The sequence below is a fragment of the Tupaia chinensis genome, unplaced genomic scaffold (genome assembly GCF_000334495.1).
Source record: "Tupaia chinensis unplaced genomic scaffold, TupChi_1.0 Scaffold000187_1, whole genome shotgun sequence".
Classification (NCBI taxonomy): domain Eukaryota; kingdom Metazoa; phylum Chordata; class Mammalia; order Scandentia; family Tupaiidae; genus Tupaia; species Tupaia belangeri.
This window is the reverse complement of record NW_006159662.1, coordinates 4,568,871-4,586,847: the sequence shown is the minus strand read 5'-3', so window position 1 is coordinate 4,586,847 and position 17,977 is coordinate 4,568,871. Positions and strand designations below refer to the sequence as shown.

General features: G+C 44.2%; 1 protein-coding gene across 2 annotated transcripts in view; it reads right to left on the bottom strand.

Moving 5' to 3' along the window:
• The window catches only part of TEX2 (testis expressed 2), a 102,611-nt gene that overhangs the window by 50,885 nt on the left and 33,749 nt on the right, over positions 1-17,977 (bottom strand). For both annotated transcript variants that reach the window (XM_006146789.3, XM_006146790.3), the window contains exons 3-5: positions 9,668-9,868; positions 6,872-7,211; positions 1,131-1,378 (exon numbers count right to left, since the gene is read on the bottom strand). In XM_006146789.3, the coding sequence (XP_006146851.1) occupies positions 1,131-1,378; positions 6,872-7,211; positions 9,668-9,868 (789 nt within the window). The remainder of the gene's footprint in view (positions 1-1,130; positions 1,379-6,871; positions 7,212-9,667; positions 9,869-17,977) is intronic.

Genomic DNA, 17,977 nt, shown 5'->3' with positions numbered 1-17,977 from the left:
TGCAGAGTAATCCTACTGCAGGGCCTGACGAACAGCGAGGCAGACGGCAGCATCTATTTATCTCCTCGGAGATGGTCTTAAGCCCACGTCAGTTAGGCTCCTGGTCACCTTCAGAAGCACTAGGCATACTTGGGGATGCTGGGAATTTGAGCACATAGCAGTTACCGAGGACCTAGACCTCAATTACTACCAATTCTATGACCTTCCCTACCAATCACTCAGGTCAAAAGCTGGGTGCCCTGAGACCAGCAGTTAGCGTAATGGCTATGTCGCTGGACTCCCACATAGTCGACCACAGTTCGTGTCCCAGACCCGGTGGCTTAAACTCACGCCAGGCGCATGTGCATGCGTGTCCAAGATCCCGAGAGGAGAATGGAGGAGAAGGGATTGTGGTGTGACCATCCCCCCTGGGGGGTGATTTCTGAACCTGGGCTCCTTCTCTGCCTCCTCTTGTTCTCACACTGCACATCAAGCCCATGGGTATATCTGGCCAGCCCTGCCTCCAAAGCACATGCCCTGCCCAGCCACCCCTTGATGTGCTGCCACCTCCTTCTCAGTCTCCCTCCTCAGCCCCTTCCCTCCACTCCCCTCCCACAGCCAGTTCACAGAGGACCACTTATCTCTGCACCCCCTGCTCAAAACCCTCCAGGCTTCCCACGCCTCTCGGAGCTGATCCACCAGGCCCTGCTGTCCCTCCAACCTCCCCGCTTCCCTCGCCTTCCTTTGCCCACCGTCCAGTTACGCTGGCCTCACTGTGCAACCATATCCCTGCTGCAGGCACTCTGTACTCACTGGTCATCCCACCTGGAATATTCCTCCCACACGTATGACCCTGGTTCACTCCCTCATGGCCCTCAGGTCTCTACCCAAAAGTCATCTCCTCAAAGAAGTCCTCCCTGACCACCCACTTGACACAGCAGTTCTGGCCACTGTCCATCTTCCCTATCAGCTTGAATTCTACCGTCCCCCAAGGCTTGTTTCTTGCTGTCGCCGAGTAAACGACAAGCTCCCTGAGGGCAGAGCCCTTCTCAGTGCCGTCCATCACTGTGTTCCCAGCGCTGGGACAGATCCAAAGAAAGGAGCAGAGGCAGAAAGAGCGGGAAAGCCACAGCCCAGGCAGCCGGCCTCACCTTCTTGCCAGCTGTGGGGCTGCTCTCAGCACTCTGCACTGGGCTCCTCTGAGGGCTTCGGTTTTCCTGGGGGACACACCTGCCCATGTACACGCTGTAGTCTAGAAGCATCTTCTGCCGCACGCTGCCCACCAGCTCCTTCTGCTTCGGCTGGGACATGACCTCCTCCACGCTGCCTTTGCTGCTGCTGCGGCTGTGGGTCAGGTGCCCGGAGGGACTGTTGTGCCTGCTATGTGCCGGCAAAATCCCTGGAGCAGAGAAGGGAAGGCCATTAGCACAAGCGAAGAGCACCACTGTGGTGTTGGCCCGCACCCGCAGAAAGGCAGCGCGAACGCTATCAGATGGCGGCTGCAAAATGTTTGTGAGATCTTTCTCGGCCTGAAAAATACCTTCTGCTCTAAGGATAGAGGATTTTTAAGAACAGTTTTTATGCCTTTTCAAGGTAATTCAGAGTAATGGGAGCAATGAGATACATCTGGCAGGTCATTTTTCTCCTTTTCCCTGGTCTAATATATAGGACTGACAGACCCCAAGCCGCAGCAGACTTGCAAACGATCTGAGTGGCAGATGAAAAGTGGGCAGGAAGTGAATACATTTTTTATCTACAGCTCATAGCAATTCCAAACACGCCATCTTTCATTCAACAAATTATTCATCGAGTGCTTTCTCTGGACTACGTCCATGTTAAAAAGAAGAAGAAGACATAATCCCCTGCCCTTAAACTCAGACTCCTGAGCAGATCAGGAATTGTGACATTTACCTTGCGCGGTTAGGCCGCACAACTAATGGACTCTCAGGGCAGAAAGAAGGGGTGACTACCTTTGCCCATGAGAGCTGAGAGGGGTGTACCCCAGCAATGACTTTCACAGCAGTGATATCTGGGCTGTAGCTCGAAGGAACAGCTGCCATTTTCCTGGCCCAAGTCAGGAAAATATAGATGTAACAGTAGACACTCTGGAGAGGAGTGAGAGATTGCCTGAGGGTCTAAGCAGAGTGCATGGGGCACGGGAACCGGAAATGAGGCTAGGACAGACTGCATAGATTGCAGAGGACTTCCAAAGCAACCAGAGCCCAGCCACGGTTATGGTCGTGCCCTGCAGTGCTGGAAGTCACAGGACGATCCCTGTTTGTTTAGATCCCGGGCCAGCCTGAGAAACAAGCCAGGAGCACGTGGGGGTGCCCAGGAAGCTGAGGAGAGGCCTGGGGAAAGGGGACGGAGGTGCAACAAGGCCCTACTGAGTGCTCTCTCTCTTAGTGAGCATGCACACACACACTTTTCATCATAAAAAGGGAGGGGGGAAAAGCACCCCCAGACTTAAAGTTTGCCCTATTGCACTGGAGGGGTTTTAAGTACAGAAGTGTCAGTTGCTAACAATTTTATTTAAATCTACTGTGAGAGCAAGGTAAAGGGTAGAAAATCAAACCAATCATTTTATCTTTGAGAGGCTCCAGCCATTGGAACTACAGCTCCATGCAGCCTCACAAAGGGTTGTGGCAAGACATTTCATAATTTCAGTTTTGGTTAGATCATTTACAGTACTGAGCAGCTGCGATTACATGTTGCATAAGTACAAAAATAAACTTTTTATAACCCCTTATTATCCTCATACCATTTTAATGTTTAGAATTATTTAAAAATATTGGATAAAAGCTGTATCAAAAACATTTTAAAAATAGATAAAAACTAGATGCAACATGGTGTCCTGGATTGGATCTTGGAAGGGAAAAAAGATATTAGAAAACCCACGGGACCAGCAGTTAGTGTAACAGCTATGACGCTGGACTTCCATGTAGTTGACCGCAGTTCGAGTCCTGGACTGGGTGGCTTAAACTCACGCTGGTTGCATGTGCATGCGTGCCCAAGATCCCAAGAGGAGATGGAGGAGAACGGATGGTGGTGTGCCCATCTCCCCGGGGGGTAATTTTTTGCTTTCTGTCTTTCTCTGCCTTTCTGGTGAGTACATGCGCCCTATAGGAAAAAAGAAAGAAAGAAAGGAAGGAAGGAAGGAAGGAAGAAAACCCACTGAAATCCACGTGGAGTCTAGAGTTAATAGAAACAAAAAGGAGAAAGAGATAAGGGAAAAAAGAGAAAAATAAACAGGGCAGCAGTACACCAAGACTTCAAACCAAAACGATCCTGTAAGGACTGAGTCTCATGGCTCCTCTCAAGGTTCCAGAGGGAGCAAGGGAATCCTACTCTGTGGCCTGGCTGGTGTTCTGCCCATACAGCAGCCTTGTCACACTACCGTCACCTTTCCCTTGAGTGGTGGAAGGCACCGATGGTGCCTCTATTCTCTGGATCCCTTGGATCACGGATCTTAAATCCTGCCACGTGACCATGCAGCTTTCCCACTCTCTCTAGACCCTGGAACCATCTCCTGAACTAAGGTTTGGACACTCACTGCCTGTTAGAGATGCAGAGAACAGGCCTCTGAGTTGGAACCTGCATTTTAAAAAGATCCCTCAAACATCCAAGTTTGAAAATAATCCAGATTGCTAGAGAAATCAAGGATTTTAGTGACAGTGCCCTGGCTAGGTCACTGAGCAGGGGGACTGCTATCTTCTTGGTACTGGAGATACCAGATGTAGCTGGCCTTGGACTATCAACTCGGTCACACCATCGTGACTGACCACAGGCCAAACGTGCCCAGGCACTGGTCAGAGAGCTTCTGAAGTATAGCGCAATCCTTACCAGCTTGCCTTCACTGCTAGTTTAATCACACTTTGGGTGGCGTTAGCTCACCATAGCTATTTCAATTCATAACTTTTAAAGGCAACCAGACTCACAAACATATAAAAAGATATTAGTGGTCTGAGGATGCAGCCAGCTTGGACATCAGCCCGGGTGAGTGCCCTGAAGGCTTTCTGTCTCTGCTCTGACCATTGCATCCATTACATGGTCAGCAGAGGTCTAGGAATGGTTGGCAGGATTTCCAAAGTCGCAACTCCATTAAAAATAACCAAATGTGGGACCAGCAGAAGGTGTAACGGTTACATCGCTGGACTCCCAGAGAATCGACCACGATTTGAGTCCCGGAAGTGGCAGTTTTAATCTCACCCTGGGCATGTGTGCGTGCATGTCCAAAATCCCAAGAGGAGAATGGAGGAGAAGGGACTGTGGCATGGCCATCACCGCACCCCAGGGGGTGATTTCTCGCTTTCTCTCTGTCTTCCTGTTGAGCACACTCACCCTACAGCAAAATTCTCTTTCTAAAAAAAATAAAATAAAATAACCAAATGCTGGGCCAGCAGGTGGCATTGTGGTTAAGGCACTGGACTCCCAGATGGCCAACCACAGTTCAAGTCCTAGACCAGGTGGCTTGCTTTCTCACTTTCTCTCGGTCTCTCTCTGGTGAGCTCAAGTCCTATAGAAAATTTAAATATAATTATAATAATAAATCAAGTTAAATAAGTAAATTTTTTAAATAACCAAATGCTTTGGTTAAGTCTACAACAATAGGCCACTTTTGAAGCTGCTTTGGGTGGTCCCTGAACACCAAAGGCATAGTCCTACAAACACCCAAAATCACTAGATTCAAAACTTCAGAGCCTAGACCAGCAGGTCATTATATTTCCAGTAGAAATACAATGCAAGCCATGAACATGAGTCACATACACAAGTTTTAATTTTCTAGCAACTACACATAAAAGGTAAAAAGAAACAAATGAAATTAATTTGAATATATTTTACTTAACCCAACATATCTAAACTTTTATTATTTCAACCTATAATTAATATAAAAATAAGACATTTTACATTTTGGGGGGCTATATTTTTTAAAAGAATTATTGTATTTAATTAATTAGTTCATTTATTTACTTACTTACTTTTTTAATTTGAGAGGGACAGAGCAAGAGCAAGAGAGAGCGAGAGTGAGAGAGGGAAAGTGAGAAAGCAAGCTGCCAGGTCCAGGATTCAAACCAAGGTCAGCCACGCGGGAGTCCAGTGCCCTTAACCACTATACCACCTGCTGGACCAATAAACTATGACTTTGAACCTCAGTGTTCATCTTATGCTTAGAGCACATCTCAATCTGGACAGGCCACTTGCAATTGCTGAAAAGCCACATGGGCTGGTGGTTACAGGATGGCAGAGATTTAGACCTACCAGGGTGCTGAGAAGTTCCCTGGCTTTTCTTTCACTCTCTTATGGGTTGCATTGTTCTCCTAACCCCCAGGTCCTCAGATATAGCCTTATCTGTAAATAGGGTTGCAACAGTTATAATCCGTTAACATGAGGTCATAACAGAAGTAGGGTAGGACCTTAATCCAACAGGACCAGTACCCTCATAAGGAGAGGAAAAGAGACACAGAGATGACACATGTGATGACAGACACACAGTCTGGAGTGATGCAGCTACAAGCCAAGGATCGTGGGCCACCACCAAAAGCTGAAAAGAGGCTGGGGAGGATTCTCTGCAGCCTCAAAGAAAGTGTGGCCCTGCCAAAACCTTGATTTTTAGACCTTTAGTACTATGAGAGAATAATTTTCCCCCCTAACATTTTGCTATAGGGCACATGTGCTCACCAGAGAGAGGGAAAGTGAGAAATGGAGGTTGGGGGGGGGATGGCCGTGCTGCAATCTCTTTTCCTCCATTCTCCTCTTGGAATTCTGGAAACACACACATACACTGACAGTGATTTTTCAAGCCACCGGGTCCAGGACTCAAAGTGCATGGTTGGCCATGTGGGATCCAGTGCCTTAATTTCCATGCCACTTGCTAGTCCCACTTTCTGTTTTTTTTTTTTTTTTCTTAAGGTTTTTTTTTTTTATATTACATTTAATTACATACTAATTTCTATTGTTTTAAACTTGTGCTACTTTCTCCCAGCAGCCCTAGGAAATGAATATTCCCAACGATCTCCTTATTCACTTTGACTGTTAGTGCTTTAGGTGTTTCCAAGGGACTTACTGGATCTCAGCTCTGGGACTGGGATGGGAGCTGCTGCTGGAGCTGACAGAATGGTAGCGGTAAGTTGTGAACATCTGTCTTACATGGGCTGGCTTCATCTAGCAAGCACAGCCCCTGAAGGATAGGGGTGCTGCTGTTCTGTGCTGAGTCTGTGTCCCTTGCAACACCATGCACAGCCAGAGCTGAACAAAGAGATGCTGCGTGGTTATGAACCCAAATGGCCGGGATCCGACCTGAATGGTCAGTAGGCTCAAGGAGTCTGCGTTTCCACGGCAATCTCAGGCTTGGAGGACATGGCAAAGGTCAGAAGTTTCCTGGCTTACCTGACTTCTTATAACTGGAGTTCTCCTGTTGCTGCTTCTCTCAGAGTCACAATAAGTAAGAACAAAATATAATCCTAGGGAATCGGCAAAAACTAAATATGCATCTGCAAGTGGCTCTATCATTGATTAAATGATTTGGTACAAAGGGTTGTAGTGATCACCCTAAAAAGCAAATGAGTCATGGGGCCGGCAGGTGGCGTGGTGGTTAAAGGCGCTGGACTCCCACATGGCCGACTGTGGTTCAAGTCCTGAATCTGGTGGCTTGCTTTCTCACTTTCCCTCTCTCTCTTTCTGTCTGATCAAACTGGAAAGTAACAATAATAATAAATAAAGTTAAACTAAAATAATTCTTAAAAAAAAAAAAAAGCAAATGAGTCATGAGAATACACTTCCGGAGGCAAACTGACAGACACTTCAGTGAGCTTCCTTCCTACCTGGCTGTCTTTCTCAATTCTCCCTCCAGGCCCTTTAAAAATGCATGAGCATTTAGCACAAATGTCATTACCTGGTTTACTTCCAGAGATGCCAGGTGGCTTCTTGATTTCTGACTTCAGCTTAGATGCCAGAATAAATCTCCTAAACCACTCCTCTTTTTCTCGGCCAGTTCTCCCAAAGAGATATAGTATCTGATCTCTTGGGCCAGATCGTGTTCCCTCTTGAGAATGAGGTGGCTTCTTAGGGTCCTCACTTCCCAGCTCTCTCTCAGCTGGTGGCTTATCTTCAGAAGTCTCCTTATCAGTCTGAGCCTTAGCCATAAAGTCATCTTGTCGACCAAGCTCAATACAGATGGGGTACTTTTTATTCCAGATTCGTTTCCGAGCCAAACTCTTAGGTACAAGATAAATCTACAGAGAAAGAGAAATGATGATTTATATATTGAGTTAAAGATTAGCCACATTATGCATTAATATTATGTAAAGCACAAATGCAAACTTTATAGAGAATTTTTTACTAAAATGATGAATGGAAAATAATTTTGACTGCCTGTTTAAAACGTGATTATAGAAACCAGAATAGTTTTAGAAAGGGCTTGTTCTTCTTCAAAATCATTCCAGAAAGTAGATGTTTAGGAATTCTGTGGGACCAGCAGATGGTGTAATGGCTACGTCACTGGACTTCCATGTAGTCGACGGTGGTTCGAGTCCCGGACCCGGTGGCTTAAACTCACACCAGGCACATGTGTATGCATGCCCAAGATCCCGAGAAGAGAACAGAAGAGAAGAGATTGTGGTGTGGCCATCCTCCCTCGGGGGGTGATTTCTCACTTTCTGTCTCTCTGTCTCTCTCTGTCTTTCTGTTGAGTGCACACGCCCCCTGTAGCAAAAATCTCTCAAAAAAAAAAAAATTTGTAATACTGGCAGGTGGCATTGTGGTCAAGGGTGCCGGACTTCTACATGGTTTGAGTCCTGGACCTGGTGGCTTGCTTTCTCATTTTCTTTCTCTCTCTCTCTCGCTCTGTCCCTCTCTAGTCAAATTAAAATAAACAAATAAACAAAATTAACTTAAATATTTCTTTAAAAAGAATTTTGTAATAGTTACAAATATCTATAGTTTTCAGGTAGTAATAGCACAATAATAATATTCAGTTGACAATCAACTAAGTTTGGTTATCAACTGAGTTTATTAACCCTGAGCCAAACTAAAGCTGGGGAGATAAAAAAGAATTTATCTAACTAGTCGAGAAGTTCACGTTGACCTTTGGCATCAACATTAACACTAAACTTAGGGACCAGTAGATGGTGTAATAGTTACATAGCTGAACTCCCATGCAGTTAACTGCAGTTCGAGTTCTGAACCCAGCAGCTTAAAACTCATACCAGGCGGGGGTGCGTGCATGCCCAAGACCCAGAGAAGAGAATGGAGCAAAAAGGAATGCAGTGTGGCCTTTCCCCCAGGGGTGATTTCTCACTTTCTCTCTGTCTCTCTCTCTCCGGCGATACATGCATCCTATAACAAAAATTTCTCCCCCCCCAAAAAAAGAATAAACTTACACAAAAATGCTTTTAATTATCTCCACCATTTTGATGAAGCTTAAAGTTCATTGAGATGAATTATAAATATAGGGAACTTACAGCTTTGTAGAGTAACAATTTACATTTTTCATAAAAATAGAAATATAGTTGTTCTTTGGTATCTGAAGGGAATTAGTTCCAGGACCTCCCAGATACCAAAATCTAAAGATGCCCAAGTCCCTTGTATCTACGTAGAAACTATGCACATCCTCCTGTGCCCTTCAAATCTCTAGTTTACCTACAATACTGAATATAATGTAAATGCTATATAAACAGTTGTTACATGTATTGTTTTAAACTTTGTATTATTATTTTTCCATCTGTCAGAGGGTGTGTGTACTCTCCAGAAAGATATGGTGAAACAGAGCGAGCAAGAGACCAAGCCCCCCCACCCCAATGAAGTGTGGTCATGCCTTTCCTGTTTCCTCCATTTCTCTATCCTGCTGGGATTTTGGACACGCATGCACATGTGCCTGGTTTTTCAAGCCATTGGGGCCAAGGACTGAATCACAGTTGACTGTATGGGATCCAGCTCCCATAACCAACTATGCTATGGGGCTGACCCTGTATTTTTTTTTAGTGCTATTATTTTTTTAAGAATTATTTTATTATCTTATTTATTTAATTAATTAATTTTAATTTGACCAGAGATGGACAGAGCGAGAAACAGAGAGAGAGAGAGAGAGAGAGAGAGAGATAATGGGAGCAGTGAGAAATCAGGCCGCCAGGTCCAGGACTTGAATCACGGTCAGTCATATGAAAGTCCAGGGCCCTTAACCACCCACACCACCTGCCAGCCTCTTAGTGCTATTATTTTTAATGTTTTTGATTAGAGGTTAGTCAAATTCATGAATGTGGAGCCTGTAGATATGGAGGGCTGACTATATATAACACTTTATCAAGAGGTAGTTATTTTGCATATCCATAATTTCCACATTTACAGAGCCTACGTTAGTTAGTATCCTAGCACCATCACACACAGCTTTTTGTTTGACTGAAATAATTAACTTTCAAAGTCAGAATCCTGAGAGCACAATGCCTTGCTCTTTGAGGTGTGGACCAGGACCAGCAGCTTGAATATTACCTGGGAACTCATAAAAAGGCTGGCTCTCATGCTCCGCCCAAATTCTGAATCAGAATCTACATTTAAAAAGATGCCTAGGTGATCTGCATGAGGTTTGTACTGTCCGTAAAGTATAATGACACTCAAGTTACAAAAACAAAAGAATGCAGTACAGCAACCAAGATTCCAAATTCAACCGGGTTCTCCTCAAACTGCTCAGGCTCACCTTGCTGTCCGAGAGGTCATAGATCTTCTGGCTGATGTAGGTGACCTCTGGCTTTGCTTCATTGTAGCTCGCCCTCCTGGATATATTTTTATTGGGCTTTGAAAGTCTTAAGGTTCCACCCTCAAGTCGAACAAAGACTGAATGTGTCAAAGTTGCATGGTACGTCTCTGGATCATAGCTGTAAATCTCATTCATCCATCCCTGAAGAAGAAAAGCTTCTATTAGTAAAATCAGAACAAACCCAAATCTGACTCAGTGTGAAAACAATGAGCAATGTGGCATTAAGAACACTAAGCCCAGCCTGACTATGATGCAGGTGTCAGCTCACTGATGATCAGAGACTCCAGGGACAAAGGCCTACCTGGAAGGATAAGTGGTGTTAAGGAGTAACTTGGTACGTGTTTGATAACCAGAAGTCTGGATCTGGGGGGAATGGCTATGTCTATTACCCTAAATAAAAGGGTTCTTCCTCTTTTTACAGTTTACAAACAAACAAAAAAGCTAAAAAGTTTTGTTCATACAACTGAGCAAGTCTTTCTGCCTGACCTCTTTGGAGGTGAATAATCCCCCCAACTCTGGCCTTCTTCCCCCAATTACTCTTTTTTAAGAATTATTTATTTAATCTGATTTATTTATTTTAATTTGACTAGAGAGAGACACAGAGAAAGAGAGAGAGGGAAAATCAGAAAGCAAGTCACCAGGTTTGGGACTTAAAACTATGGTTGGCCATGTTGGAGTGTTCAGCTCCTCAACCACCCTGCCACCTGATGTTCCCCACCAAGTACTCTTTTTTATGATAGAATGCGTGTGCACACAGCAGAGAGGAAAACTTTCCACAGGGTCTGGGCACATCATGATCCCCTTCCTCTTATCCTCTAGCCCATCAAATCCTAGACACTTATGTAAGCATGGCATATTTTAGGCTGACCAGGCCAGAGATTTGAACCACAGTTTCTAAGTGGAATCCCGTTTCTTTTGAGTAGTATATTACTGCTGTACCATGAAACTGGCCCAGTCTTACCTTCTGCCAAACACGCATGCCCTACTCGCCTGCAGACAAGTTTTGAAATTTCATACTCTATGCTACCTACCATTCTAGGACTCAGAATACCTACCATTACATATTTTTTTAACTTTATTTATTTTATTGCTAGAAGGCACAGGTACTCACCAGAGAAAGACAGAGAAAGAGGGGAAGGGAAAAAACACCTTCCGTGGGGAATAGTTACACTGCAACCCCTTCCCCTCCAATGCTCCCTCCATTCAGAATTTCGGGCACACATGCACACACATCTGGTATGCTTCTCAAGTTGCTGGTCCAGCATTCAAACTGTGCATTCAGCCACGTGGGCTCCAGCTACTTTAGCCATCAGGCCATGGAGATGGCGCCCTATCATTTGTATCTCCCTACAACATGTATCTTCTTGAACTCACACAGTAAAGCAGATGATTGAGAATTGAGCATTAAATAGATCACAGATATAATCAATACGTCAAAATCTTAAAAAATATAGTAACTGTGGAAAATTGTGCTCGAGGTTCCCTGTCCCAAAATCAGCATAACTGCACTTACACATTGATTTTCTAAAAGAGCAAACACATAGAAATGTACAGATAAGGGGTCAGCAGTTAGCGTAATGGCTATGTCGCTGGACTCCCACGTAGTCGACCGCGGTTCGATTCCCGGACCCGGTGGCTTAAACTCACGCCGGGCGCGTGTGCGTGCGTGCCCAAGATCCCGAGAGGGGAATGGAGGAGAAGGGATTGCGGCGTGGCCATCCCCCCTGGGGGGTGATTTCTCGCTTTCTGTCTCTCTGTCTCTCTCTGTCTGTCTGGCAAGCGCACGCGCCCTGTAGCAAAAACCTCTCCAAAAAAAAAAAAAAAAGAAATGTACAGATAAAACACAGATGCCTAATACGCCACTGACCTGTGCTAAAGCTGATCAGATTGCTGTATCCATCAGTTAACACTCTGCCTGCCCCACATGACTTTCTCAGATGAGATAGGTATCCCGGATTTCTTTAAAAGTTCTCTGGAGGGGACCAGCAGTTATCGTAATGGCTGTCACTGGACTCCCATGTAGTCGACCGTCGTTCGCGTCCTGGACCTGGTGGCTTAAAACTCATGCCGGGCACGTGTGCGTGCGTGCCCAAGATCCCAAGAGGAGTACGGAGGAGAAGGGATTGCGGCATGGCCATCCTCCCTGGGGAATGATTTCTCACTTTCTGTCTCCCTGTCTGGAGAGCGCATGCGCTCTATAGCAAAAAGAAAAAAAAACCTCTCCAAAAAAAAAGTTCTCTGGGAAATTTTAATGACATCTTTCTTCTCGCTTCATTTTATGTCTTTGCAATGAGCAGAGAGGCACTAAAGAGCGCCGCATTGAAGCTGGGATCGTCATTCCTTTCAAGGAATATCACTTATTTGCATCTCGCCTTAACGCCTTGAACTGACAGCCTCTGAGAATGGGAACGTCTCAGAATTCCCCTTTATTCATTGATCCAAATAAATCTGTATGTCAAGTAATGCATCAGCGGTTGATACTAGGACTTTTTAAAAGGACAGGATTCTTGCCCCAAGAGTGCACCCCAAATCTTGAAGAATTCAGTCTCCATTCCACCATCCTATGATTCCACTAGAGTAACCACAAAAGAGAAAAGTTGTCACAAAGAGTACTTTGAGTGTGGAGGGGAGTAAAAGTGGACAAACATACCTCTCTGCCATGGGGCAGAAGGTGTGAAGTTTATAAGCCAATTACAGAAAAAGTTATCTACTTCGGTAGATTGTTTTCTATGAGCTGGGAGGATCTCTCTTCCTCCTAATAAATCATAGCCAGGAGGGGCAGCTATTCAAAAACACTAAGTGGGCAAGCAGTGGCATGGAAGAGGGTGCTATGTAGGTGTTTATAAAGAAACAGCAATGAGAGCCAGCTCTGTACGACAGTGAGTAAGTCCCGTGGGTAGGGAACCAGATCCCACATGGCCGACTGCAGTTCAAATCCCAGCCTCAGTAGCTTGAAAAACAGGCCAGGCACATGTGCAAGCACACCCCAAATCGTGACAGGATAAATGGAGGAAAAAGGGATTCATCATGATCATAACCCAATGTGGGGCACTCTCTCTCTTCCTCTCTCTATCTCTGGCAAATGCACACACCCTCTGGCAAAACAAAACAAACAAATGGAAAAACAGCACTGGACTCAGCCCCAGTGGCAAAGGCAGTGGTGACTGATCTGCAGTGCTGGAAGCCACAAGGCCAGCTGTGGGCCTGGATTCCAAGTCGACCTGAGACATGCATGGCATGTGTGTGCTCAGGACCCTGAAGAACTGAAGAGCTGGGATACAGGGATTGTAGCATGATGAGTACCCATGATGAGGTACCTGAGGGTACCTCCCTGCCCTCCTTCCCCTCAAAAAGTAAACTAAAACTATGGGGGCCAGCAGGTGGCGGGGTGGTTAAGGGTGCTGGACTCCCACATGGCCGACCACGGTTCAAGTCCTGGACATGGTGGCTTGCTTTTTCACTTTCCCTCTCTCTCTCACTCACTTTATCCTTCTCTGGTCACATTAAAAATAAATAGATAGAAAATAAAAATAAACTAAAACTAAATGGAAAAGAAAACAATATAGTTCACAGTGGGACCCAAAGGGAGCTATATTGTCAAGAGTATCAGTTTGGTGGTTGGAATTTCTTTTTTCTTTTAAGAATGATTTCTTTTTATTTTATTTATAATTATTATTCTTTTACTTTGCTGCAGGGCACATGTGCTAACCAGAGAGAGAGAAAGCGAGAAAGCAAGCTGCCAGGTCCAAGACTCGAACTACAGTTGGCCATGTGGGAGTCCAGCGTCTTAACTACCACACCACCTGATGGCCCCAGTGATTACATTTCCTTAAGTGTAAAGCTAAACACATTCTTTGGCTCACAGTTGGTTTGTTTTTGTTCTCTGTTCTGTCTTTCTCTTTAGTCTGTTATAACGGTGAATTACATTCACTGACTTTCAATGTTGAACCAGTCTTGCATTCTCAGGATAAAGGTATGACTAGACCGTGTGGCTCCAGGAGCTGATCCGACACATCTCTTTCCCACTCCATATCCAGTGACTTCACTTCGGTAGCTTGCATTAGCCAGAGAGGGCGTTGTCACATCACAGAAATCAGGGAATAGTACAAATCAAGGCTCCATCTCGTTTCCTCCTTGGGAGTTAGTTTACCAGCGCATTATTATCATCCTTTTAATATATTGCTGAATTAGACTTGCTGGTATTTTCTTCGTTAGTCCTTCAAAGTTCAGGAGGGGAAAAGATCTACAGTTTTCTTGCAATATCTTTTGGTACTAACAAGTCTTATAAAATGAGTTGGTTAATGGTCCCTCTTCTCTAATTTTTAGAAATTGGTATAAAATTATTTCTTTCTTAGAGGTTTGGTAGAATTTACCAATGAAGCCATCTGGGTCCAGAGTTTGTTCTGTACAAAGATTTTAAACTATAAATTCAATTTCTTTAACTGCTATTGTATTATTTCAGGTTATCTATTTCTTCTTGAGTGTTGGTAGTTTGTATTTTTCAAAAGATTTGTGTTTTATCTAAATTGTCCAATGTCTGGGCATGATGTTCTTTGTTTTCCTATAGTCTTTTATTTTTTAATTAAAAAAAATTATCTGTTCAATTTTATTTATTTATTATTGTTGTTATTATTATTTTTTAATTTGATAGGAGGTGGGGCAGTGAGAAAGCAAACCTCCAGGTCTGGGACTTGAACCAAGGTCAGTCATGTAGGAGTCCAACATTTTAACCAGCACACCACCTGCTGGCTCCCGTATTATCTTTTTAACGCGAGTTGTGATGTCTACTCTTTCAGTCCTGACACTGGTAATTTGTACTTCTCTCAAACCTTTCTTCTTTTCTTAATTGCCAGAGAGAGCATGTGCTTGCCAGAGCATGACAGACAGACAGAGTGAGAAGAAGAAAGAACTCCATAGCGGGGGGGGGGGGGGGTACATGGCTGTGCTGCAATCCCTTCTCAATTTCTCCACCAGGACTGTGATCACGCACACACATGTGCCCATGGTGTTTTTCAAGTTGCCAGTGCCAGGATTCGAACTGTGGTTGGCTATATGGGATCTGTCAACCACTAGACTGTGGAGCCAACCCAAACCTTTTTACTATGTAAGCTTTTAATGCTACTAATTTCCCTTCAAGTATTATGGTACCTACACTTTTTGATCTGTTGTATTTTCAATTTCATTCAACTGAAAATATTTTTAAATTTTCATTGGGACTTTATCTTTGAATTCACTGTACTATTTACGGACCAGCAGTTGGTGTAATGGTTATGTCGCTGGACTCCCATGTAGTCGACTGCGGTTTGAGTCCCAGACCTGGTGACGTAAACTCATGCTGGGCGCGTGTGCACGTGTGCCCAAGATCCTGAGAGGACAATGGAGGAGAAGGGATTGCAGCGTGGCCATCTCCCCCTGGGGGACGGTTTCTCACTTTGTCTCTCTGTCTTTCTTACGAGTGCTCGTGCTCTATAGCAAAAACCTCTTTTAAAAAAAAAAAAGACATGTACTATTTAATTTCTAGTTTAATTTCATTATGGTCAGAAAATATGTTTTGTATAATTTAAATTCTTTTATATTTGTTAAGGTTTACTTTATGGCCCCAAATATGGTCTATATTGGTGACTAGTTCATATATACTTCAAAAAGTATGCCTTCTGCTGTTTTGGTGACGTTTTCTATATATATGTGTATTTGTCTTTTTATTTCATTTTGTTCTTTAAGGTTTGTGACATAGCGTGCATCAGCTCACTAGAGAGACAGAGAGAGAAAGTGAGAAGGAAAGTGAGAAATCACCCCACCCCCACCCACAAAGGGGATGGCCACGCCGCAATTACTTGTCCTCCATTCTCCTCCTGGGATTTTGGGCATGCATGCACACATGCCTGGCATGAGTTTCAAGCCACCAGGTCTGGGATTCAAATCATGACTGGCCACGTGGGAGTCCAGCACCCTAACCACTGCACCACCTGCTGGCCCCTATTTGTCTTTTTAAACATTAACATTTTCACTAAAGCTCTCCTGACATAGAATCCACAGCTTTCTTTTTATTCCGTTTGGTTACAGAAAGTACTGTTTACATATAACTGGACTGCGGGGGCTAAAGTTCTAAAGGCAACTAGATTAATGAAGAACTTGAAGCAGGTAAGATTCTCCGGGAAGGCTTCAGAGCCATGCTTGAGGCCAGCTTATCTTTATAGAGCTACTAAAACCATAAAGGAAGAATCCACAGGAGAGAAGGAGGAGCTGAAATTCTTAGGCCCAGGAATAACTATATAAAAAGCTATCAGTGCCACTGATGAGCCATCTGGCCATTAGGTCCCCACCTAGGATTGCTCTTCTTGAGTCATTTCACTCTCCGGAGAGCACACGCAGCCTATGGCAAAACCTTTAAAAAATTGTTTTTTAAAATTAGTTTCCAGCTATGTAATATTACAGAGACATGTAGAAAAGCCAATAGGATTAACATGGCACTGGAATTTTGGACAAAATTCCCAGCATTGCTGCTATCATCTTTTTACCACCAGACTGGGGGGTTGGGGGGCGTATAGGCATAGAAGCTATCGTCAAATAAAAGGATAGTCTCTGAGAAATAAGTCGTGTGAGCTGCACAGAGTTTTCTCTTTTGAAACTCCCTAAGGCTATATTGGTTAATTATCTGAGTTACAAATAAGAGAAATTTAGAAATAAAAGGCCGATTCTTTCAAATTGCTTGCATTTTATGTTTTCTAATAACTAAGTCAGAAAATGCAGAATTGTCCAGGGAGGTACTATCCAATGGGAATATAATGTGAGCCATAAATGTGAGTTGTGAAAAATACAATTTAAAAATTTTCTAGTAGCCACATTAAAACAGAAAAAAGCAGGCAAAAATAATCTTAGCAACCTATTAGATCCAAAAGTATCATTTCAAATGTAACCAGTATTAAAAATGATTAATTCTATTTCACATTCTTTGTTTTTGCCAAGTCTCCAAAACTCACTGTGTATGTTTTCATTTTGTTTTGTTCTGTTTTTTCTTGCTATATTGCAATACTGCTTCAGAGCAACTCCACATCAACCTATTTTTAGACAGGGCCTTCCTAAGCTGCCCAGGCCAGTCTCGAGCTCATGATTGTCCTCTCTCACGGCCTCCCCAAGTCACTGTGACCACAGGTGCACACCACTGTGCCCGACTCCACGTGTATTTTACACTCGGAGCACATCGCAGTTTGAACGAGCTATGCTTCAAGCGCTGACTAGACATACGTAGCTAGTGCTGTGTTTCCAAGAGAGTGCAGGGCCAATTCTTGGGTGTGAGCTTTTTCGCTCTGGACACTTGGCTCAACCAGAATGGGCAAAATCCTCTCCTCTCCGCCTGCTGAGGCTTCCAACACATGCAGACTTCATCAAGTTCAGGGCAGGGCAGTTCTGCGCTGTTTTACCAGGTGCTCTGTATAATTAAATGAAGGGCAATAATCTAAGTAATCTCCAGATGGAATACTGTATGGCAGAAATTCAACCTCCCCTTTATTTATTTTATTTTATTATTATTATTTTATTTGCCAGAGGGTACGTGCACTTGCTGGAGAGAGACTGAGAAGAGGAGAGTCAGAAAGCACCTGCCTCGGGACATGGCCAAACCACAGTCCCTTCTCCATCTCTCTCCTTTTGGGACTTATGGGCGTGCGTCTCACACTCCTGCCATGTATTTTAAGCCAGTGGGTCCAGGACTTGAACCACACAATTGGCCAGGTGGGATCTAGCCACCTTAACCACCATGCCACCAGCTAGCCCCAAATCCCCTTTAAAAGCAAACTGCAACATTTAAGACTTGAGAATAATAATAAAAGTCATCTAAGTAAAAAGCTTTTTGAACACTTACGTTTCTAGAGAACACTGAAAGATATTCAACTCATGAACAAACTTAGATGACGTTTTCAGCTTATCCCTCGACTTTTAGATTTAGAAAACAAGATAAGACGCACAAGCACCACGTCAGCTGGCGTGTTCACAGGACAGACACACTGGGAGGTGAGCCATTATCTGCCCTGGTCTAGCAAACTGCTACCCAGTCACTGTTCCTAGACTGTAGAGTTCTGGCTGGGTCACAGCCCACGGCAGGGGCATGCCACTGCCCCTGACTTCATCTGCTATCTGCCATGGCTCAGGAGCCTGCTGAATGTGCTTCGAAGGTTCTGATGCAACTTCCGGTCAGCCCGTTCACAGGAACACTCACCAACAGTATGTCAGTGGACACAGCACCAACCCTGC